The 24,920-nt window shown below is 42.0% G+C and overlaps 1 protein-coding gene across 1 annotated transcript in view; it reads left to right on the top strand.

The window, feature by feature from the left end:
- The first annotated feature begins 578 nt into the window (after positions 1 to 578).
- The window catches only part of LNPEP (leucyl and cystinyl aminopeptidase), a 100,078-nt gene continuing 75,736 nt past the window's right edge, over positions 579 to 24,920 (top strand). Inside the window, exon 1 of the mRNA XM_069592644.1 lies at positions 579 to 1,898. Coding sequence (XP_069448745.1) covers positions 1,880 to 1,898 — 19 coding nt within the window. The 5' untranslated portion in view covers positions 579 to 1,879. The remainder of the gene's footprint in view (positions 1,899 to 24,920) is intronic.

Below are 24,920 nucleotides of genomic sequence, written 5' to 3' on the forward strand. Positions count from 1 at the left end.
CATTTGAATTGAGCACTGAAAGACAAGAAGGAATAAGCAGGGAAAAGCACGAGGCAGAAGCAACAGTTCATCCACGAGGAACGCGTTACAGGAATGATTGGATGTAACTTGGCGGCTTTCAGGAACAGCCATAAGGGCCTCCGTACACAAAGCATCGTGGGCACAGGTAGGAGATGCGGTCCCAGAGTTCAGGCAAAGAGTTTCAATTTTATTCTAAGTGTCGTTGGTATCCACAGGAGGTTTTAAAGCGGAAGTGGGCGATTTAATACGATCGACACTTTAAAATGAAACACTGCAAAATACAATAATTGCACGCAGCTTTTACTTCTTCGAAACCTAATTTCTAAATTCCCACTCGGGTCAAACAGCGCCGCGGCCGTCCCCGTTCGCCCAGGCTGTTTGCGCTCTCTTCCAGCTTGTTTGCACGCGACGCCCTGCTGTTGACAGCCTCAGAAGAGAGCCTGTGACAGTTGCCAGGCGCCGGGAGGAGTCGCGGGAGCCAAGTTGCTGCTGGGGCCAGGGCTGCGCTGGGGGAAGGAGGGGAGAGGGGATGTGGGGCGGTAGCCGCGCCCTGGGAGGGCTGCGATCTCCGCGCCGTGGCGGCGATGCATCCTCTGAGCAAGGGATGAAGAAGCCGGGGGCCCAGCCGAGCTTCCCCGAGGCTCACGGCGCCCCCCGGGTTGTTTCCGTCCCAAAGGTTCGCCGGCCCTGCCCGGGGTTTGACGCCGGAAACAGTGATGGCTGGGGGGCTGCTGGAGGCTGGGGCGCTGGATGCGGGCGGGGCGGGGCAGCGACCGAGGGAGTTTCCGTTTCTCGGGCCTAGCTCCTCCCGGCCGGGCCGCAAAGGCGACACCCTGGGGGAGAGGGGGGTGGAGGGGGGAGCCTCGCCAGGTGTTGATTTCAGGCTCCGCGGGGCCAGGCCTTCTGCCCACATCCTGCGGCGCCAGTTGGCCCGGGCGGATCCAGCGCCGCGTTTTGTCATCTGCCTGCACCGGGAGGTAGAGGCGGCGCCCCCAAACCCGCTAGCCGCCCGGGGACAGGACCCCGGGTGCCTGCCCCCGGCGGTAGCCCCCCTTTCAGTCTCCAGGCCATCGATCGCTTGGGACCACTGTGCGGAGAGCGAGTAGCCTAAGGAGACGACACAGAGTGCCTGTTCCCTGGAGCCTTGCCGAAGGGAGGTGGACTCCCCCGGGGAAACTCGAAGCTTGGGCACTCAGCGGAGCGCCCTGCACCCGCAGTCTGCTACCTACTCTGCCTTCAGATCTCGGCGCCCGTGGCCACCTCCCACCCAGGTCTCTGTCCTCACCCAGCCATCCGAACCAGCGACCCCACTGGGTCTGCCTCCCATCACCCTAACTGAAGGCTCAACAGGAGGGGCGTGTGTTTCAGCCTCGTCTGTGGCCTATGTTTCTCGTCCCATCTCTGGAATGTCCGCTCCGTGGGGCGATGTGTTACGCGCGTGGTGCCGGGCTCCCACCGTCTACAGCCGGGACACCTGCCAGACGCAACAGACCATCCCGTTTGCTTTAAAGGGACTGAGCGCGGTTCCGAGCGCTGGACCGGAGAGAGCGAGAGCGTGAGCCGGTCGGCCTTCCTGCCCGGGGCGGGGCTTGTTCTGGACACGCCCCTCCCAGGCCCGCCGCCTCCCAGGAGCCGCCCCGCTAGATTCCCCGGCTCTCTCTGCAGCTGTCTGCAAAACCCGGAGTGGCGGATCCCAGAGAGGGCGGAGCGGCGCCGCCCCTCGCGGCACCTCCCCGGCAGCCCTGGGCGCCGCGCCGGGCATGCTCAGTGCGCAGGGCCGCTCGGAGCTCTCGGAGGAGGAAGCTTGCGCGCTCCCGCTCTCAGGAGCCGCGGCCCGGGGCAGGGGGGGCCGCAAATAATGGAGCCTTTCACCAATGGTGAGTAGGCGCGGCCGGAGGGAGGCCGGGGCTGGGAGCCGGGCTCTCCCGGGGCCCAGAGGGTCGTGGGGAGTCGTGACACGCGAGGGTGAGCTGCAGCCGCCTCCAGCGTAGCTTTCCCACGAGAGGTTTTGCGGTGAGGTGGGGGGGCGGGCGGTGCTGGTGTAGGGGACCCTGGGGGGAGGCTGTTGGAGGCTCGGGGGAGGGGGCGAGAGGCGGCAATCGCCAGGCTCGGGGGTCGAGGGCCGGGGTTGCTGGCGTGAAGGTCAGCGCCACCGCCCGTCCCGGATGGGGACACCCGGTGTCCCGGACACCTCGCTCCTCTGCGCAGCCAGGTGGGCGAGCTGCAAAGTTTGGGCTGCGGTGCATTGGAGGAGGGGCTGCCGGGAAAGTTGGCAGAGCTTGGGTTTGCCCCGGGTGCAGAGTGGGCTTTGGGGCGGGAAGGGTTAAAGGGCGGTCAAACCCTCAACTTGGGTGGCGCTCCCGGAGCTGTCCCCCTGCCTTTCGGCGAGTTGCCGGCGTGACTTTTCCTGATAGGGCTGGGTGGGTGTGGGGGCTTGTTAGGTTAATTCAGTGGAAGGTAGAGAAAAACTTGCAGAAAAGCTGGATCACCCCGGCTGGGCGCCGGGGAGGTTCCTGCCCGCATTGCCGCTCTCCCCGTCTGTTGCGGAGGCATTCCGCAGGAGGTTCAAGCTTCCTCTCCCTGGCTCCCAATAAGATCGGTTTTTAAATTTTCAGTCGAGACTCATTAAATATCAAGGGGCCGTCACGGTGATATCACAATGTGACTTGAGGCGAGTGTCCAAAGCCGGAGCCTGCAGGAGGTTCGGCTAACAGTCATAGCCCTTTACTGACCGAAGGGAGCGAATCCGTACCACCCTCCTTAAAACCGTGGCTTTTGTTTGGACCACAAGTGCCATGTAGGGGTGAGATGCCTTTCAGTTGGCGGTGTTGAGTATATAGATTCCCTTTTGGGGACAGAAAGTAGGAAAACTGCCAGCAAGGGAGAATTCACGCTGAAATGGGAGAGTTCACTCTCCTAGTGGACATGTGTTTTCCTGCGGGTGGTTGGTTACTTAAGGTAGAGAGTTTGTCGCATTAATAGAAGGCAGAGTCTGCCTCTGTTAGGGTGGGTCACTTGCCACCCGGGAGACAGAGACATTGTCCACTATGTCCCAAACTCGAGCCAGACTTTGTTGTATGCTGTTTTCATTCCTGGGACTGCGAACTACTAATTATATTCTCCCTGTCCCTAATTCAGAATGCTTTATTCTACTGCCATCTTCCTGTCTGTACTGTTTAATTAGGTTTAATGATGACAGCTTTAATTCTGAATTTTCTCATCCAGGTTCTATTTGTAATTACTGAGGCTCTAAGAGTAGTCTGGTAAAGTTGGCAAAGAAAAAATAAGGACGATTTGAGCTAAAAGGAAGGTTAGAGAACATCCAGTCCTTTGGTATACAAAGTATGTTTAATACAGATTCTTAAATCCTTTCCAGTGAGTATCCTAAGGCTCATCCTGTGTTCTAGGTACAAAGCTTGGAGCTTCCGTGTTGGTAGGATTTCAAATGTGAAGTTTCCTCTAAATTAAAACAAACAAACAAACAAAAAACTCCTTTCAACAAGGCTGAATCACGTATTTGGTTAAGATCATTGCTAGCTGATTTAGTGAACCTGTGCCTATAGAATTAAAGTACATTCTCAAGTCTTTAAATTGGAGCCTTTTCTCCCATCTTAGAATAGTTTTAGAATATGTTCCTCTGGATGTGAATATTTGCAAATTGTCATATTTGGAAGGGCAATGAAAAAATCCCAGAGAGGAGAGTAAAAAAGAAGCAGTGCTTCAACTTTCATGTAGGAAATTGGATTTCTAATCCTGTCCTGTCTTGCAGATTTTCAGTCTGTGCTGCAGATAGTTTAGCAGTGTGTCATTTTAGTTAATGTAATAATTACTCCCTGGAACCTTATCTAGCATCCTTTAGCAAGGGGAATAGAAACTAACATCTAAAGTCAACAAGAAATTGGTTGATTAGTTGCTAAGTCGTGTCTCATTCTTTTGTGACCTTGGGGACTGTAGCCTGCCAGGCTCCTCTGTCCATGGGATTTCACAGGCAAGAATACAAGAGTAGGTTGCCATTTCCTTGTCCAGGGGATCTTCCTGATTCAGGGATCAAACCCCAGTCTCCTAGATGGCAGGTGGATTCTTTATCACTGAGCCACGAGGGAAGCCTCAATAAGAAGTTAGGTCCTAGCACTTTGAGGTGCTTTTTGGGTTTAAGGAAGGCTCATTATTTCGGAACTTTTGAAGAATAGCTGTAGAATTTTCTAGTGTCTTCAAACAGGACATGGTATAGTGGAAAGTACACTTACCTCTGTACTTAATCCTTTTGAGGGCAAAGAATATGTCATCTAATTCTCTCATAGGTCTCAGTCTTCTGGTGCAGAATATTTCATTACCCATAGAATTTATCATTGGAGGGTTTATCAAGTATGGCGTGGGCTTTTGTTACACATTCATTCTCTTTTAATAAAATTGTCACCACTTACGCTTTGTCAAGTATCTCTATGTTTGGAGAGAGGTGTGACCGCTTATTGAAAAGTTTCAGTAAGTCGGGGCCATGTATCTTTCAGTTAAAATCTTGTCAGTGATTTCTCTCCCTGAAAAGAGGTAAATTTGTAAAGGAGGCAAATTTAGTTTGTTTTGCTGATTTGGTTTTCAATACTCTTCTATCCCAGTGAGGCCTTTTCTGCTTTCTGTGTTTTCTGTCAAAACTTGCTGCTGGAATGGCTCACTTTTCTTGGACCCTGCTTTCTACCTGCTGATAATGGATTTATTTGAGGACTATCCTGTGTTAACCTGTCACTGCTGCAGTTCATTTAATATGCAGATCTCCAGAAAGGGCTTACAAGGAGAGACATTATTGCCAAGAATTTCCATTTGGCTCAGGAGATATTTTTGGTGTTGCCCTTGGTAGGGACTGCTGGCTATTATGCTGAAGACAGGACATCCAGTCTGGCTTTGGATATTTGGTGCCTTTTTTTTTTTTTTTTTAATGGGGAGAGGAATGTGCTGGACTAGTAGTCAAGGTTGGTTTGGTAGTAGCTATTAGGTTCTGTTAGGCAGGCTGAAGTGAAACTATTCAGAAGTAGTGATTGCTGTATTACCAAAAACCAACCAAACAAAAAATAGAAACTCTGTAGATCTTTTGTACAGGGACTTCTCTGGTAGCTCAGAGGGTAAAGCGTCTGCCTGCAATGCGGGAGACCTGGGTTTGATCCCTGGGTTGGGAAGATCCCCTGGAGAAGGAAATGGCAACCCACTCCAGTACTGTTGCCTGGAAAATCCTGTGGATGGAGGAGTCTGGTAGGCCACAGTCCATGGGGTCGCAAAGAGTCGGACATGACTGAACGACTTCACTTTCACTAGATTAGGGCAAGCAATTATTTGATGACTGCCTAGTTTTGTTTGTCCTCACTTGCACGTAAGATTAGGGCATTTTAGAATAACTTAAATTTATGTTAAGAAGTGTAGAAGCAGAGCTCACCCTCCGGATTTGATTCAGAAGGTCTGAAGTTGGGTCTAGGAATCTACACTTCCTTTTTAGTGTACTAAAAGGATTCACCAGGAGGGAGCTTTTGAGAACTTTACCAGATAAGCAAATTCCATATGTGTGTGTATCTATTTTTAAATGCTTTCTAGTTTGTGGTATGGCCCAACGAAAATCTCCAGAGGGTGGAAAAGCATTGATATTTTGAAGCCCCAGCACTGAAAACACAATTTAAAAAGTTTTATTTTTCGCAAAGCCCCCAAGAATCACTTTAATACTACATCCTGGTGTGTAATCTAACAAGGAGGGCTTTCCTGTCTTTATAAAACTATTTTTGTTTTTGGATTGGTTTCCAAGTGAAAGTATTTCTCAGCTTCCAAAATGGGAAGTCTGGATAATGAATTAGATGTTCATGAATTATAAGGCAGTATAAAATTGTGATTTCATCATTTTAACTTTACAGGTAGCAGTTATCCTGTTAGGTATGTGCCTGTGTGTGCTCAGTCACGTCCAGCTCTTTTAGACCTCATAGCCTGCCAGGTTTCTCTGTCCATGGGATTTCCCAGGCAGGAATACTGGAGTGGGTTGCTATTTCCTACTCCAATCCTATAGGCATGCATTTGTTTAAAAAAAAAAAAAAGTTTTTTTTAGCATTTGTTTAGAAAAAACATTTTTTAGCATCTATCAAAGGTCATCTATGTGAGCTTTCTGCATTGTGTTCCTATGTAGTTTTCTTTTGTTCTGAAATAACTTACCACATTGAGAAAAAAACCTTTAAAATGAAAGATAATAGTTTACATGATAGGATATAAGTTAAATTCTGCTTTTACCTTTCTGTCTTACATCTTTATTTCAGTTAAGGGAAACAGGAGTATATAGGATTCGAATATTAACATCATTTAGTAGTATAAGGTTGAGGCTGTAACTAGAAACCAGTCCAGCTGTTAACTGGAAAGCAGAGGTGGAAAAGTTCTGTATGTGACAACTTCCCCAAAAAGGTGTCTTGAAACAAGATAAATACCATATTTTAGAAACTGTTAGAACCAGTGATTATTATTTATCTAGAGATGATTCTTGAGAACTCAACTTGAAAGAGACAGAATCAGAAAGATTGGTTATAAGGAAATTATCATATAGAGAATAAGAACAGTGATTTCTTTCTCAGGAATCAGGCAGATACCATTTTTGGAATGGCTGTTTATAAGGAGATTTTCTGCTAGGCACAGTTAGCAGAAGCCCCATACACCTGCTATCAGTTAATGCTAACCTGATCCTAAATCAAGATGGCAGAAGAATAGGATGGGGAGACCTATTACGATTATACAGTGGAAATGACAAATAGATTCCAGGGATTAGATCTGATAGACAGAGTGCCTGAAGAACTATGGACGAGGTTCATGATATTGTACAGGGGGCAGTGATCAAGATCATCCCCAAGGAGAAAAAATGCAAAAAGGCAAAATGGTTGTCTGACGAGGCCTTACCAATAGCTGAGAAAAGAAAAGTGGAAGGCAAAGGAGAAAAGGAAAGATATAACCATCTGTATGCAGAGTTCCAAAGAATAGCAAGGTGAGGTAAGGAAGTCTTTTTCAGTGATCAGTGCAAAGAAATAAAGGAAAACCATAGAATGGGAAAGACTAGAGATCACTTCAAGAAAATTAGAGATACCAAGGGAACATTTCATGCAAAGATGAGCACAATAAAGGACAGAAATGGTTTGGACCTAACAGAAGCAGAAGATATTAAGAAGAGGTGTCAAGAATTCACAGAAGAACTGTACAAAAAGATCTTAATGACCCAGATCATCACAGTGGTGTGATCACTCACCTAGGGCCAGACATCCTGGCGTGTGAAGTCAAGTGGGCCTACATAGTTCATTACTATGAACAAAGCTAGCGGAGGTGGTGGAATTCCAGTTGAACTATTTCAGGTCCTAAAGGGTGATGCTGTGAAAGTGCTGCACTCAGTATGCCAGCAAATCTGGAAAACTCAGCAGTGGCTACAGGACTGGAAAAGGTCAGTTTTCATTCTAATCCCAAAGAAAGGCAATGCCAAAGAATGCTGCAGAATTACACTCATCTCACACGCTAGCCAAGTTATGTTTAAAATTATCCAAGCCAGGCTTCAACAGTACATGAACCGTGAACTTGAGAGGTTCAGGCTGGATTTAGAAAAGGCAGAGGAACCAGAGATCAAATTGCCAACATCCATTGGATCATCAAAAAAGTAAGAGAGTTCCAGAAAAACATCTACTTCTGCTTTATTGACTACACCAAAGCCTTTGACTGTGTGGACCACCACAAACTGTGGAAAATTCTAAAAGAGATGGGAATACCAGACCACCAGACCTGCCTCCTGAGAAATCTGTATGCAGGTCAAGAAGCAACAGTTAGAATTGGACATGGAATAGCAGACTGGTTCCAAATTGAGAAAGGAGTCATCAAGGCTGTATATTGCCAGCCTGCTTATTTAATTTGTACGCAGAGTACATCAAGTGAAATGCCGGGCTGGATGAAGCACAAGCTGGAATCAAGATTGCTGGGAGAAATATCAGTAACCTCAGATATGCAGATGACACCACCCTTATGGCAGAAAGCGAAGAACTAAAGAGACTCTTGATGAAAGGGGAAGAGGAGAGTGAAAAGGTTGGCTTAAAACTCAACATACAGAAAGCTAAGATCATGGCATCTGATCCCATTACTTCATGGCAAATAGTTGGGGAAACAATGGAAACAACGAGAGACTTTATTTTTGGGGGCTCCAAAATCACTGCACATGGTGACTGCAGCTATGAAATTAAAAGACACTTGCTTCTTGGAAGAAAGGCAATGACCAACCTAGATAGCATATTCAAAAGGAGAGATGTTACTTTGCCAACAAAGGTCCATCTAGTCAAGGCTATGGTTTTTCCAGTAGTCATGTATGGATGTGAGAGTTGTACTATAAAGAAAGCTGAGTGCTGAAGAATTGATGCTTTCAAATTGTGGTGTTGGAGAAGACTCTTGAGAGTCCCTTGGACTTCAAGGAGATCAAATCAGTCTATCCTAAAGGAAATCAGTCCTGGGTGTTCATTGGAAGAACTGATGCTGAAGCTGAAACTCCAATACTTTGGCCACCTGATGGGAAGAACTGACTCATTAGAAAAGACCCTGATGCTGGGAAAGATTGGAGGTGGGAGGAGAAGGGGATGACAGAGGATGAGATGGTTGGATGGCATCACCGACTCGATGGACATAAGTTTGAATAAGCCCTGGGTGTTGGTGATGGACAGGGAACCCTGGCATGCTGCAGTCCATGGGGTCGCAAAGAATCGGACAGGACTGGGCACTGAACTGAACCTCAATAAGAGAAAAGAAGGGGAATAATCTAGTTTTGGTTTCATGCTAATATGAAAATAATAGAATATGGAAGTTAAAAAAAAACAATAAAACTTGGGACAGTTTTCTAATTATTAAATAAATGAATAAAGTGAAAGTCACTCAGTCGTGTCCAACTCTTTGTGACCTCATGGACTGTAGCCCACTAGGATCCTCTGTCCATGTAATTCTTCAGGCCAGAATACTGAAGTGGGTTGCCATTCCCTTCTCCAGGAGATCTTCTCGACCCAGGAATTGAACCCAGGTCTCTTGCATTGCAGGCAGATTCTTTACCAACTGAGCCACCAGGGAAAGTGAAAGTGAAGTCGCTCAGTCATGTCCAACTGTCTGTGACCCCATGGACTGTAGCCTATGAGACTCCTCCATCCATGGGATTTTCCAGGCAAGAGTACTGGAGTGGGTTGCCATTTCCTTCTGCAGGGGATCTTCCTGACCCAGGGATCGAACTTGGGTCTCCCGCATTGTAGGCAGACGTTTTACCATCTGCACCACCAAGGAAGTTCCGAGCCACCAGGGAAGCTCACAAAATTTACTAGTTTTAAACAATGGTTGGAATAAGATTTTAAAAGGCTTTGTTCCCTTTTTTTTTCCCATTTTGTTTTCAGGATTAGAGATGGTCTAGATAAGTGATCTAGGTAAGTGAGAGCTCTGGTCTCAAGGTATAGGAGGAGTTACTTCCTCAGGGCAACAATTCTTAAAGAGATAATTTTTTTTTTCTTCAAGCTTTCTCTGGAGTCCAAAGAATATTGTGACCACGTTGTCAAAAATCGTATTTATCTGTGTACGATTGTCTTTATAACATGTTCATGTAACATTTTTCAGCAGTAAGTTTACATTTCTGTTGATTAACACTCCTGTTAGGAAGCAACAGCATTCTGACACTCTCTGTGGAAACATTCGGAGATTGAAATACAGAGAAGTCTAGCCAGAATTACCCCAGAGGTTGGGATGGAACTGGATCAGGCCTGTGGTTCTTGGCACTTGAAGGGAGGACAGCGCAGCCATATTCTGTTAGTTACCTCATGTCTTGAAAACTGTAGGAGGTTGGAGCTGGAGCTAATACTCCCACACCTTTCCATAATTTTGGAGTGACCTGAGAAACAGTGTTTTTTGTTTTTTTTAATTTGAATTCCTGGATTTGTGCCCTTTAAGAGTATTCACAGAAAAGTAGGAATGAAGAATGAGGAAAATTCTGGAGCCCATGGTGGTTCAGCTCCGTTTTCATCTGGTGGTTTTTATAGAGAAGGTTGCTCATTGCCCTGGTATTTCTGTGCAATAGATATGGGTTTTTGAGTCTATAAAAGAGTAGTCAGGATTCCCCTGTAACCCGATTTACTGTTGTAATCTATTGGTGATTATTCCCGGGAGTGCCTCTAAGACTCTGAATCCAAAGATCTTAAGGGGAAATCTGGATTTAGGAGAATTAGTCATGAAGATGAGCAGTATATGGAGATTTAAGGTAAGGAGGAATCGAAAAGGCAAAATGGTCAATACCTTGCAAGTCTTTGGCTTAGGAATGAATCTCTTCTGGAGAGTAGGACACTTTTGTGTGAGGCTGAAAGGCAAGAGTCGGGCTTGGAAAGGTGAAGCAGGTGGGTCTGGTTGGACAAAAGGAATTGAGGGGAGAAGGGATGAATGAGTAAAGGCTGGCATTTGAGGGCCCTAGAAGGAGATAGAAAACATTTGCCGTGAGTTTAATCATACTGTGTATTTTTCTTTCCTAGTCAGAAAAGTCACAGTTGCTTGTAAGTTAGTGTTCACTTTCCTGAAAGTTTCAGATCTCAAGAAGAAAAAACTATAAAGAACGCTAGTGACTCATTGACCCACCGTGGGATGATCATGGTGGCAGTCACTGTTCTTTATTGACTGGTTCTGACTCACCTGTGTACTGATGTTTATGGTAGAGCAGTGAATCAATTAAAAAAAAAAATTCCGACCTTCGCATCTAAAAAAGACTAGGAGGAAATCCGTTCCAAATAAAGAAAATTGAGTCTTCCAAGGGAGTTTGAAAAAATGGTGCAGAATCAAGTTCAACTGTCAAAGACCCTCTGAAGTTCTTTTCCTTAATGAATGTCCTCCCAGGCATTTCTGCCACATAGTTCAAGAGTGTGGTCATCAAAACAGAACTCCGGCCAATTGTCTGACCTTCTGTAGATGGTGAGATTAGATGGTCAAGAGTCTTCTCCAGGCCTCTGTGCTATTTGGGGAGGCCAAAGCTGGTGATCTGGGAGGAAGGGTGTTTAAGGAGGTGTTCCGATGTTTCTACAAGGGAGAGAGCTTCATAAGCTGGGAGAACAGGAGAACGGGAAATCCAGTGAGAGAACTGGACCCCTGAGGATTGGGTGTGTTTCTTTGCTCCCTGGATCTCACAGGCAGATGATGACCAGGGCTGTGTGGTAGCCCTGTTATCTGTAGTTGTCTCTTTCCCAGACAACTGCCTCAGCTATCCTTTGGTGCCATAGAGGAACTTTCTGGTGGGGAGGAAGGCTTTGGGTCATGGTATTCCTCACAGCTGAAATTGTTATTTTATAAGATTTAAAACAGTTGTTAGAATACTCATCACCTCAACACCATTGCACCATTTCAGAGTTCTCTTTGATGGAGAAATGGAGTTTAGTGGGAGTGATTAAGGAGAGCTAAGTGTGATTTGAAGACAGAAGTAGTATTACATTTGTCTAGGTTCTTCTTGTCCCATAATTGTCAAAAGGGTTAAGTAAGGCCACTGAGGCTTGGTGGGAGGAAATAGTGTATCCTGGATATATCAAGTTGATGCCCACAAGTTTGGGCTGGTTTCCCTTTATACTTTTAGCAGTAGTTTTTCTGCTTTTGAAATGCTTAGTACCTAAACCTTTTGGGCCACTGATACTGTCCTTTTAGTATGTAGATTTGATGCCTAGATTAAGAAAACAACTCAGACTGAGCATAGTGTTGAGTGTTTGGGGAAATAGGAAATGCATTGCCATTTAAAACAGCAACCTCACTTCGATCAGCATTCGTATAGGCTTCCCAGAGACTTAGTAACTTTTTGTTTAGCGGAAGCACACAGAAGAATAATTCAATGTAGGAAGGAAGGTCTATGTAGGAAGGAAGGTCTTCTTGGAAGGAAAGTTATGACCGACCAAGACAGCATATGGAAAAGTAGAGACATTACTTTGCAAACAAAGGTCCGTCTAGTCAAGGCTATGGTTTTTCCAGTAGTCATGTATGGATGTGTGTGTTGTACTATAAAGAAAGCTGCGTGCGGAAGAATTGATGCTTTCAAATTGTGGTGTTGGAGAAGACTCTTGAGAGTCCGTTGGACTGCAAGGAGATCCAATTGGTCCATCCTAAAGGAGATCAGTCCTGGGTGTTCATTGGAAGGACTGATGTTGAAGCTGAAACTCCAATACTTTGGCCACCTGATGGGAAGAACTGACTCATTAGAAAAGACCCTGATGCTGGGAAAGATTGGAGGTGGGAGGAGAAGGGGATGACAGAAGATGAGATGGTTGGATGGCATCACTGACTTGATGGACATGAGTTGGAGTAAACTCCAGGAGTTGGTGATGGACAGGGAGGCTTGGCGTGCTCCAGTCCATGGGGTCACAAAGAGTTGGACACGACTGAGTGACTGAGCTGAACTGACATGAACTGAAGCACATGTTCGCTAAAGAGTGGCTAGCCTTGAGCATGCTTGTTCATTACAGTTGGATGCTGTTGAGATAAAGACTTGAAGAATTCATGCAGAGAATCTTTTCTTGACAGATAATCAAGTGACAATGACTATTGGTAGAAAAAGTGTGGTTTCAGTCCCTGATTTATAGTTAATCACTATATTTTAAAATAGGTTAATGATAATCAAATTGATCCTCAGTAAGTTGTATTTTCATGGCAAAGTTTTTGCTATAGATTTGGTACTATCATTTACCTTGTGTTTTATCAGTCTGATGGGAAAATATTTCAGAGAGATATCAACAAAGTAAGTGTTAGTTCAGATCCATCTGAGATCAAGTCTAGCAGATTTACTCACCAACTGAGGTGTTCTCTAACTCACAGGCAATGTTTATAAGAACATTAGAGTTCTCTTCTGTAAATCTCAATCAGTGATATGCATTCTCTGTTCAATCACTCAGAGGTGTTTCTTATGCCTAATGCCATTTTTAAAATAAGGAATTACATGCAGTTAATATTTTTTGAAACAATATTTAGGTAGTTGAAATTAAAAACAAGCTTTTTAACTTTAGATCTTATAAGGTTTGTAGCTTTGCCTGAGAGATTAATGAGCATAAATATTTAGTCATCATTGACATTTTCAATTACTTTTTATAGCTAAATCTCTCAAAGAGGTTCCCTGAGGATGGTCAAGGACTGTGGGACCTTTGTTATGAGGAAAGATGTTTAGAAATATTTTGTAAAACAAAGATTATGTTTGACTGGGGAACAAGTTTTATACAAATATAAATATTAGGATAAAATAAGGTAGCCTAGAAAAGGAAAATAAAATTGAAAATTAAACTAAAATAATAATATTTTTCTTCACAAAGATATTGGTTAACTTTTAAGTGACCAAAATGGCATATCTTTATGTGAATCTGATCATTGTCATAATAATAAATAGAAGGATAAAGGAACTAACTACTCTTCATATGCTGGACTGTTTGTGATTTTAGTCCATGGAATATGATGTTGCTCTGATAACTTGATGCTTTCTGGTGTCCTCTAAGCCAGAGCTGTTTAGCTAGATTATTTCCAATGTGGAATTGACAAACATTTTTGAGTGCTGGCTTTTCAGTAGAACTAAATGGTTATTATTATAACCTTGTAAATTATTATAAATTTTTTGTTTTCTCTTGGTTCTATGTTAATGGATAGCAACCAGAGAAAATAAATGCAGAAATATATAGTATGAAAACTTTGTAGAAGATGAGTGCTTTGAGCTTAATTCTGTTTTATTGAAACCAGGTAGTGATGGGGTTCAAACCTACTTAATTACTATCTTCTCTTTTTTTGTTATTATTTTCCTTTTTTATTTCATTTTGGATTTTTTCCTGTTTACATCATGCTAACAGTTTTTCTTCATCTTATTTTTATCACCCAAGACTAAAAATATAACAAACCAAAATTAGTTTTCCATGTCTCTTTGCTGCATCCTTCTGGGGAGTCAGGAGTCGGTCAGAGAAGACTGTGAATGTTTGAGTACAGATTTTCTTGCATACTGTTTTAAACTGCCTCAATTAACAAGTATTTCTTAAATTAGTGTTCGACAGGTTCCTACTTCTCTCTTTCTAAAAAGATAACCCTCTTCAAATAAATACCTTCACCATATGCCCACTTGTTCCAAGCTTTATTCTTAAAGCTGGAGTACAACTATGAATGCAGAATGCTCTCTGCCCTTGAGGAGCTTATATTCTAGCAGAGTTAATTTTTTTTTTTTAAGGTATACAGATGCACAAATCAGTACACTCTCTTCAAAAATTTTCAGACTTTGAGAAGGCCAGGTCCCATCCCACACCACTTTGCTTAGATACATTTGGTTTGTAGTTTTATTTTTTCATTTTAGAGATCTCTCCGTGAATCTGCCTCATTTTGTAAGACTACTGTGTAGTATATTGTAATAATGAAGAGCAGTCAGTCTGCCCCTTTTAAATCCTGGCTCCTCACTCACTAGTTCTGTGATTCTTATCTAAGGATGTTACCAAGAGGTTTTAATATCTTTAGATGGAACACTAAAATATGTACAGTGACTGAAAACATTTTCTCATATTCACTGAAGTTTAAGATATGGGGGGTGGTTTGGCATATTCCGGGCTTCCCTCTGGCTCAGCTGGTGAAGAATCCGCCTGCAATGCGGGAGACCTGGGTTCGATCCCTTGGTAGGGAAGATCCCCTGGAGAAGGGAAAGGCTACCCACTCCAGTATTCTGGCCTGGAGAATTCCATGGACTACACAGTCCATGGGGTCACAGAGTCGGACAAGACTGAGCGACTTTCACTTTCACTTGGCATATTCCAGCCATAGTGAGATTCTGAAAATTGGGCAACATGTATTTCTTACGTCTTGTTTTAGTAACATTAAAGGCTTGAGGCTACTATAGGAGAGGATTCTTTCCAATTCATATTTATTAATAATTATTACGCATTTGTGGCGCTTTCGGGGGAGTGTTGTCTAAGAGTAGAAGGCCTGTTCATTTCTACATCCTGTTTAATTCTGGCTTAGCTGTGTTTTTCCGGTTCCTGCAGGCAAGTGTTATACATAACACCTCATTATTCGTACAAGTAGAACTTGTTTCATTCATTCAGTCGTAGGTGTTTTGTACATATATATATTAATCTAATTAGGTGGGGGTTGAAATAGTGAGGAATTAAAGACCAAAAGAGGTAGTGTTAGCATGAGAGTATAGGCTAAGGGAACTTCATTTACCGACAATGAGGCCTGTATATATCATAGACGTCAGGAATGCAAACAAAGATGTCTATAGTTTAATAGGTATTTAGGTTCATACCTATGTTGTTATGTATCCTCACAGGAAGCGTACTAAGAAGCTGGTTTTACTAGTGAATTTGTGTTTCTGCTAGTGACTGTGACACTTATTTTACTGTTATTTTTTACTAACTAAATGTAACTTGGCAGCAGCTTTTGGCTCTGAGAATCTATTTTGAATTATGGCAGTTACCTCCTTACTTCACCCCTGCCAGGAGTCTCTAGATCTGGTTTTTATTTGGTTTTTTTTCTCGTTAAAAACAATATTTTGAACTTCTGAAACATAGAAGGTAGTGATTTTCACCAAACAGCAAGGTGAAGGATGTAAGAAATAATACGTAGAGTGTTTAGTGGCCGCGTGAGTGGGCTGCATGGGAACAGAGTGGAGGAATTCCTCACTGTGGGCTGTAAGTGCCCCTGGGATGCCTCAGGGCTAAGAAGATAGCGTTTTCCCACAGGAGTAAGTTACCGGAGTCCACGTTTATCCCCAGGGATGCTCAAAGAAGCGTAAGGTATGTTATGATAGCAGAAGTACCACTTGTTTAGTATTCGTTTTCTCAATGGTTCAAACCACATTTCAAATTCTGTGTAAAGAACATGCATGCTTGTTCAGCCAGGAGCCATCAGTTTCATTTAATAGATAAAAACACAGTTTCCTTGTGTTTGGTTCCTACTAGAGTTTGTACCTAATGTGGTGTTTCATATGTATTGGTTCAGTAAATGTTAATCTGAAACTAATATTACATCAGACAACCTCAAACATTTAGATAAGAACTTTGCTTTGTGCTCTTTTTTTTCTTTTTAAAGAATTATTTTAATTGGAGGATAATTACAATACTTTTGATGGTTTTGCCATATATCAGCATGAATTGGCCACAGGTATACATGTGTCCCCCCATCCTGAACCCCCCTCCTGCCTTCCACCCCACTCTATCCCTCTGGGTTGTCCCTGTGCTCTTTTAATTTAGAGGGTTTTTAATTTTTTTTTTCAATTAACGTTGAATTTCAGTGTCTCTTCTTTTTCTATAAATATCTCTATAACAGTAATTTCAAGTCACTTTTTTTTAATACTCTTATCAATGTCCATTCAGCTTCCCTTTCCACTGAAATATATTTTGAGCACTTGCTTTTTTTTTCAGCAGTTACTGTGAATGTGCTTTGTACAGGGAAGATGGTGCCAAATGAGACATGGTCTCTGTGTTTGAGGAAAGACGATGCTGAGAGGGAGGGAGTCTCTTACTCTGAAGCATTTTTTAAATCAAAATGTAAGACAGATCCAACATTTTCCTCCCGCATCCTTTTCATCTGCTGGGCCTTTCTCACAGCTGGAGAGCTGCTGCGGATTCGAGACCACAGTGGTTCAGTTAAATCAGTTTCTTTTCCTGCAGGGCTGTAGGGCCTGCTGACCAAACTGCCCCTGGGGTATTTTGCCCTTCATTAGAGAGCCACTGAAACAATTCCCAAGCCAGTTAGATTTGACTTAAAAAAAAAAAAAAAAAAGGAATTTCCTGGAATTGGTAAGAGGCATGAACGGGTCTTGCATAAGCCTTCCTGTGACCCTCATGGAAAGAGTAAAGGAGGTGAAACCATGTCATAGCTGTCAATCTTAGAGCCATTGAGAGGTGGGACCCTCTTAACATAAAAGCTAATGGTATGAGTTAGTTACGGTATGAACTGAGATATGAAAGGGTGAATTTTAGACCTGACACTAACCAATAGGAAAAAAATGTGGATGTTTCTGTCCTGATTCTAATCAAAGGAGAAAAAGAAAAAAGTAGGCGACATCTTGAGAAGAACAACACTTCAACATTTCCTTAGTGGCCACACAGCATCAGTTATGGTGTGTGAACTGTGTAGATATCTATTCAATATCTCCTTCCCCCTTAAAAACATCTTACTCAGTATATTTATAGAGTGCTTATATGGAAACAGAGTATATAGGCAGGGTACCACAGATGGGGTGTCTTAAGCCCCACAGACTGGGTAGCTTAGCAGAAATGTTCTGAGAGTGTGAAGGTTAGGAGGTCAAGAGGAAGGTGCTGGCACGGTTGGTTTCTGGTGAGAGGCTCTTCCTGGCTTGCAGATAGATGGTGGCCTCCTTGCTGTGTCCTCGCGTGGCCTTTCTTCTGCACGTACAGAGGGAGCTCTGTGTCTTCCGCTTATAAGAACGCTAGTCCTTTCAGCCCTGCTCCTGTGACCTCATTTCACTTTAATTACCTCCTTAAAGGCCCTATCTCCCAACACATCTCACCGGGGATCCGTGCTCCAGTATATGACGCTGGGGATGGGGGTGGGGAGGAACCGCTCAGTCCATCACGGGCCGCCTTCACTTTGGATAATCCTGTACACCATCAGGTGAAGAAGACTGTGTTTTTTCACAGGGACAAATTATTAAAGGTTACATTCCTACCAGAGGATGCTCAAATGAGCATATGTAGTTAAATTCAAGATTTTTTCTTTTTTTTTTTTTTGGACCCAGGAATCCAGAGTGGTCTAAAACCCTGTGTCCCTTCCTGCCCTCCTTTGGAGTGATTCAGACCTTCGGTACTTCCCTTACTTTATGAGTTGACTCCGTGTGCTTCTTCCAACAGTATACTGAGACTTGCATGCTTGAAGATGCAAGATATCTGAAGAGTTTGGGGATTTTTTCCTTCATCTTTGAAGGCAGTGTTACTCTTCTTAAACTTTTTAGTCTAGGACCCCTTTTATACTCTAAAAAATTATTGTGAACACCTAAGAGCTTTCGTTTATGTGAATTATATCTCTTAATACTCACTGTGTTAGAGATTAACACTGAAAGATTTTTTAAAAAATATTAATATACTTCATAATGACAATGAAAACCTTTTACCTATTAACATAAACAACATTTTTTAATTTTCCAAAACAGAAATATTAGTGAGAGGCATTATTTTGCATTGTTGCAATTTTTTTTTTAATGTCTGCCATAATAGAATACAACTGGATTTTTAGATTTGCTTCTGTGTTCAGTGTGTTATATAAAGTGTCATCATATAGGCTAGGGAAATCTCCACAGAACACTCATGAGAGAATGAGTGTGAAAACGGAAATAACATTTGATTATGAAAATAGTTTTACCCTTGAAGACCTGCTGAGAGAGTATCAGAAATTTCTGGTGGTACCGGTACTGGATCTCGAGAACCGTGACTCTACACGTTAAACCTGTCTTCTGTAGAGACTGGAGAGGACTATCTTAGGAGTACCTTTTACAGAAGGTAGAAAGTGGAGCTGTTGGAATTGGGTAGCGAGTTTCTGAAGAAAGATCTAGGTCACGGGAGAAGGAAATGGCCTAGCCAGGAATATCCGACAAACCACATATCAGGTGCCTTTGTTATCTGAATATTCTAGTCATTTATTTCATCTCTGGATAGTTGTAAGCTTGGGAAGACACAGAATTATTTAACATTCTTAAATTAGCTTTAAAAATAACCACTGATTTTTTGATCTGTTCTGTGTTTATACCGGAAAAGTTTTCTTCTTTATTATTAAAAAATAAAAACGACTTTATCGTTATTTTTTGATGGTTGCCAAACTGTGATGTTCTACGTGCAGCAGTCATTTTACATACACTAGTTCCTGTCAGGCCTGTCTATTTATTGAAGGATAGTTGGTTTAAAATATTGTATGCAGCAAAGTGATTACATTATGTATGTATGCATCTGTTCAGTTCAGTCGCTCAGTCGTGTCCGACTCTTTGCGACCCCATGAACCGCAGCACACCAGGCCACCCTGTCCATCACCAACGCCCGGAGTCCACTCACACCCATGTCCGTTGTGTCGGTGATGCCATCCAACCACCTCATCCTCTGTCGTCCTCTGTCTCCTCCTGCCCTCAATCTTTCCCAGCATTAGGGTCTTTTCAAATGAGTCAGCTCTTCACATCAGGTGGCCAAAGTATTGGAGTTTCAGCTTCAACATCAGTCCTTCCAAGGAACACCCAGGACTGATCTCCTTTAGGATGGACTGGTTGGATCTCCTTGCAGTCCAAGGGACTCTCAAGAGTCTTCTCCAATACACTTCAAAAGCATCAATTCTTCTGCACTCAGCTTTCTTTATAACCCAACTCTCACATCCGTACATGAGCACTGGAAAAACCAAGCCTTGACTAGACGGACCTTTGTTGGCAAAGTAATGTCTCTGCTTTTTAATACGCTGTCTAGATTGGTCATATCTTTCCTTCCAAGGAGCAGGCATCTTTTAATATGTATACATACACACACACATATATACATGTCTGATTATTTTCTATTATAGGTTATTATAAGATACCAAGTATCGTTCCCTGTGCCATGCAGTAAATCCTGTAGTTCATCTGTATTATGTAGTTATGTGTGTCTCTTAATCCCATACTCCTAATTTATCCCTGTTCCCATCCTCCCTTTTCCTTTTCAGTCACCATAAATTTGTCTCCTATGTCTGTGAGTCTGTGTCCGATTTGTAAATAGATTCATTTGTATAATTTTTTAGATTCCACGTGTGAATGATATGTAATACTTGTCTTTCTCTGTCTGACTTACTTCACTAAGTATGATGTTCTTCAGACCCACTCATGTTGCTGCAAATGGCAATATTTCGTTCTTTTTTATGACTAAGTAATATATATATGTGTGTGTGTATCCACCACATCTTCTTAAACGAGTTATATGTTGATGGGCACTGGAGGTTTTAACAAGCTGTCTCTTTCCCAAAACCCTCTGCTTCCAACATACATAATATGGGTATATCATTTATCTTCTTAGTCCTTTGGTGAATTCTTAGACTTACTTTAATTTTGATGAATTCAAGGCCTATAAGTTTACAAGTACAATTATTTTTTTTCTACTTGTCCTGATCTATTGAATAATAGAAAATCCTTTGTCCCATGCCTGTCCTGTCATAAAATGGTCTAGACCTTTAAGAGACCTAGAATCAACTCTCTTTTTCCCTCTGGGTTCTTTGGGGCTGTGAATGACTGGGATTGATCTACTTAAACTGTCTTGCTCTTCAAAAACTATCTGCACGCCTATGTTCACAGCAGCATTATTTATAATTGTGAAGATGTGAAAACACCCTGAATGTTCTTCTGTGGATGAATGGATAAAGAAGTTGTGGAGTGTGTGTGTGTGTGCACATGTATGTATGTATATATGCATATAATATATGTGCCTATATGTATGTGTGTATATACACACACACACAATGGAATATTATTCAGCCATAAAAAGAGGATATCCTACAATTTGCAACAACATGAGTGGACCTAGAGGCTAAGTGAAAGAAGTCAGAGAAAGACATATTTTGTTATGATCTCACTTATATATGGAATCTTTAAAAAAAAAACAAACCCGTGCACAAACACACATCAAACTCAAAGAGATCAGATTTGTGGTTATCAGAGGTGGGGGTTTTGGGGAGGGGAAGTTGGAGAAAGTGGACAGAAGATACAAACTTCCATTTGTAAGGTAAAGAAGTACTGTGGATGTAATGTGCAATGTGATGACTATAGTTAAGACTGCTATATGATAGGAAAGTTGTTGAGAGAGTAGATCCTATGAGTTCTCATCACGAGAAATTTTTTTTTCTTTTTTAAAAATTACATCTACATGAGATGATGGATGTTAACTAAACCTATCGTGGTAATCATTTCACAATATGTGTAAATCAAAACATCATACTGTACACCTTAAATTTATACACTGATGTATGCCAGTTATTTCTTAATAAAACCTGTGGGTGGGTAGGGGGGGAGAAACTGTCTTCTCTTGCCCTACTCTGCAAATAAGACATACGGTGAACTGTGATGAGATGTAAACAGGTACACCCTGGCATGTACAAGTTAAGTTAAGCCAAGTGAACTAGAGTTCTGTGAAAGATCCCTCACCTACTCATTCAAAGTACTTTGAAATACTTACTAACATTATAGAGAATTTAGCCCATCACTGTGTTCGTGTTTATAGTGTCAGGAGTATTTTTTAACAGAAGACCTTCATGGTTCCTTTGGGTAAGTGGACAAGAAATAATTGTGGAACAAAGGCTTAGAGTGTGGCATGAGAGTGTGCAGTAATTGTTCAAGTGAATAGCCTCTCCGATTGGTCTTTGTGTAATTAAAATCAGAGTATTATAATGGTGCATATTCCTGATACTTGGCTGTTATATTTTTTAAACTTAGAGCCAAAGCCAAACAAAATATTCCCTTCCTTCCTAGGCAACCACTGATCTGTTTTCCCTCATTATAGATTAATTTACATTTTCTAGATTTTTATGTAAATGGAATTATACAGATTTTACATGAATGAAATCATGCACTGTTGTTGAGCCTGGGTTCTTTCACTCAGCGTAATTGTTTTGAGACTCATCCAAGTAATATCAGTAGTTCCCTTTCATTTTGTAATTTTTGCCTTTTTTAATTCATTTTTTATTCCATTTTATGGATATACTATAACTTGTTTATCCATTCAGGTCTTAATGGACATTTGTTTCCAGTTCGGGGTTAATATCAGTCTCCCTTGATTTCTGAAGTAAACATCTTGATGTAGACATTTGCTGTTTCCCTTGGGTAAATACTTAGGATTTGATCGGTTGGGTCTTCTGGTTGCTGTATGTTTCAACTTTTTAAGAAACTGCCAGTGATTCTCCAAACTGGTTTTACTACTTCACATTTCCATCAGCAGTATATGATTATGCTTCTTCTTCACATCCTTGCCAAAATTTAGTGTGATTAAGCTTTTTAATTTAGCCAATCCGATCAGTATGTCATGATATAGCTGCAGTTTTAGTTGGCCTTCCCTGGTGACTACTGATGGCATGAAGTTGAGCACGTTTGCATTTTTTTCTTTTTTTTTGGCCATTACTTCATCTTCTTTTGTGAAGTGACTGTTCAGATCGTTTGCCCACTATTTTGAATTGTAGGAGTTCTTTATGTCTTTTGGATACTAAGCCATGCAAAGATATAGACATATTTGTGTATCATATGTAACATATGTTTCATATATATTGCACAGACATATATAACGGTTCCGTGTATATAAAGGCACTAAAGGCTGCTGTTTTCTGGTCTTGGCTGTTAAGAAGCCCATTGTATTTGAGTTGTTGTTCCTCTGTGTGTGACATGTAGCTTTTTATTTTCCAGCCAGTTTCAGGGTTTCCTTCACTTTTGGTTCTAGCAGTTTGTTTCTTTGCTTGGTTTTCTTTGGACTATATATTTTTTGATGGTCGTTGAACTTCTTGAATCTGTAAATGTGTGTCTTTCACCATATTTACAAAGTTTGGGGCTCTGGGTTCTTTGGATCATTGTTTTGCCCAGGTGTGTTTTTTTTCCCCCCTGTAATTCTGGGACTCCAGTTACATACGTGTTGTTAGTTCTTTTGTGCCTTTGAGGCACTCCTCTCTTTTTTTCTCAATTCTTCTCCTTTTCTCTGTTTCAGATTGAATAATTTCTGTTTACCTTGAAGAAATGTTTGCTGTCTGATATGAGAATCATAATTAATATTGACCTTCAGCTGAATGTTTAATCCCCTAAAAAATAGCTGGAGTAAACAGCTGCAGTGAAACTTGGTTCAATGAATAAAAGTAAAATATAAGTTTAAAAAATATCCAATAGAGTATGATTTGTTGTCAACTGTTGTTAATTGAAATGCGTTTTTGAGCAAATTGGCCAAGTGATGAGGTATGCGGGTATCATTTCCTATAAAGGTACTTTTATCATCCAGGACACTGAGTTCTATTTCCCATCAAGCTTCAGCGCAGTCATTTTTCCCCAGGGATGACCATATGTTGCATCTGGTTTTTGTACGAGGATGAGAAAGCAGCAAAATGTATTAGAAATATTTGCATCAAAAATTTTAAAAAAATTTTAGTAACATTTCATCACTTAGCCGGAAAAAGTGTGTGTTAGTAATTATAGATTCTCTCATCCCTAGTTATCATGTTTTACTGTACCAGGATTTAACTAGTACTACAGGGAAAAAAAGAAATAGCAGATATTTTTTTCCAAAAAATCAACTACAATTATGACATGAGAAATTTCTCTAAGAATGTGATTTCTCAGTCAGATCTGATCTCTGTTTTGTCTGAGATCAGGATGAAACCGTGTTGCTCAGTCTCAAACTGTCAGCTTCTCTCTTTCTTTCAGTGACTTTTATATTCCTCTTTGGGCTTAAAGTATTGAGAATTCATTTTATTGTAAAATGTAAAAACTCATTTTTAAGAAACATGTTCTCTTTGTGCTTTTTAAAGGAAGAAAAGGATATCTAGATTCAAATAATAACTTGTAGCATCTTGTAGACTTTTTATTTTAGTTGACGAGTGCTTGGACAATGTTAGGATATTCTATTACCTAAAAAGGACTGATAAAAAAAAAATTTATGTACCACAGTGCAAGAACAAATGACTTCTCAGAGGTTGCTTAACCATTTCCTCTAAGTCTGAGAAAGTGGTTGTTTTCAAAATCACCCAGCTGAATTTGGGTAGAACTAAACTTAGCTGAGCAGTTCTGTGGGTTAAACTCACTTATTGTTTCACTTCCATCTTCCTGTAGTTAAAGTTTAAAAATTTAAAAAAAAAAGAAAGAGAAGAAAGAAATCTTTTTGGTTCCAGTCATTTTTACTAGTCAGCTGACTGGACAAAAGTTCATTATTTTCTCTGTAAAACATAATAGGTTTAAAGGGTCTCTAAAAAAGCATCACTTCATGGTAAATAGAAGAGGACAAAGAGAAAGCAGTGTCAGACTTTATTTTTGGGGGCTCCAAAAGCACTGCTGACGGTGATTGCAACCGTGAAACTAAAAGGTGCTGGCTCCTTGGAAGAAAAGCTATGACAAACCTAGACAGCATATTAAAAAGCAGAGACATCACTTTGCTGACAAAAGTCTGTATAATCAAAGCTATGGTTTCTGCACTAGTCATGTACAGATGTGAGAGTTGGACCATAAAGAAGGCTGAGAGCCGAAGAATTGATGTTTTTGAACTGTGGTGCTGGAGGAGACTTGAGAGTCCCTTGGACTGCAAGGAGATCAAACCAATCCATCCTAAAGGAAATCAGTCCTGGGTGTTCATTGGAAGGACTGGCGCTGAGGCTGAAGCTCCAATGCTTTGGCCACCTTGTGCAAAGAGCCGACTCATTGGAAAAGACCCTGGTGCTGGGAAAGATTGAAGGCAGAAGGAGCAGAGGGCGGCAGAGGATGAGATGGTTAGAGAGCATCACTGACTCAGTGGACATGAATTTGAGCAAACTCAGGGAGATGGTGAAAGACAGGGAAGGCTGGCATTCTGCAGGCCAGGGGGTCACAAAGAGTCAGACACGACTTAGAGACTGGGCAACATTAAAGGTTCTACTTTTCTAAAATAGCAGTCAATAATGGTTCAGTGAAATGGTCGGACACGTATTGTATGTGGATAACTTCATAGTCATAATGAGCAGGGGGCAGGAGGGAGTCCACCTTACTGCCTGTGATGGAATAGTAACACGGTGACTATAGTTGGACAAGATCAGTGTTTGAGTATCTACTAAGTAATGGCTCAGAGAAGGAGATGGCGACCCACTCCAGTGTTCTTGCCTGGAGAATCCCAGGGACGGCGGAGCCTGGTGGGCTGCCGTCTCTGGGGTCGCACAGGGTCGGACACGACTGAAGCGACTTAGCA

This window comes from Ovis canadensis, chromosome 5 (assembly GCF_042477335.2).
Source record: "Ovis canadensis isolate MfBH-ARS-UI-01 breed Bighorn chromosome 5, ARS-UI_OviCan_v2, whole genome shotgun sequence".
Lineage (NCBI taxonomy): Eukaryota > Metazoa > Chordata > Mammalia > Artiodactyla > Bovidae > Ovis > Ovis canadensis.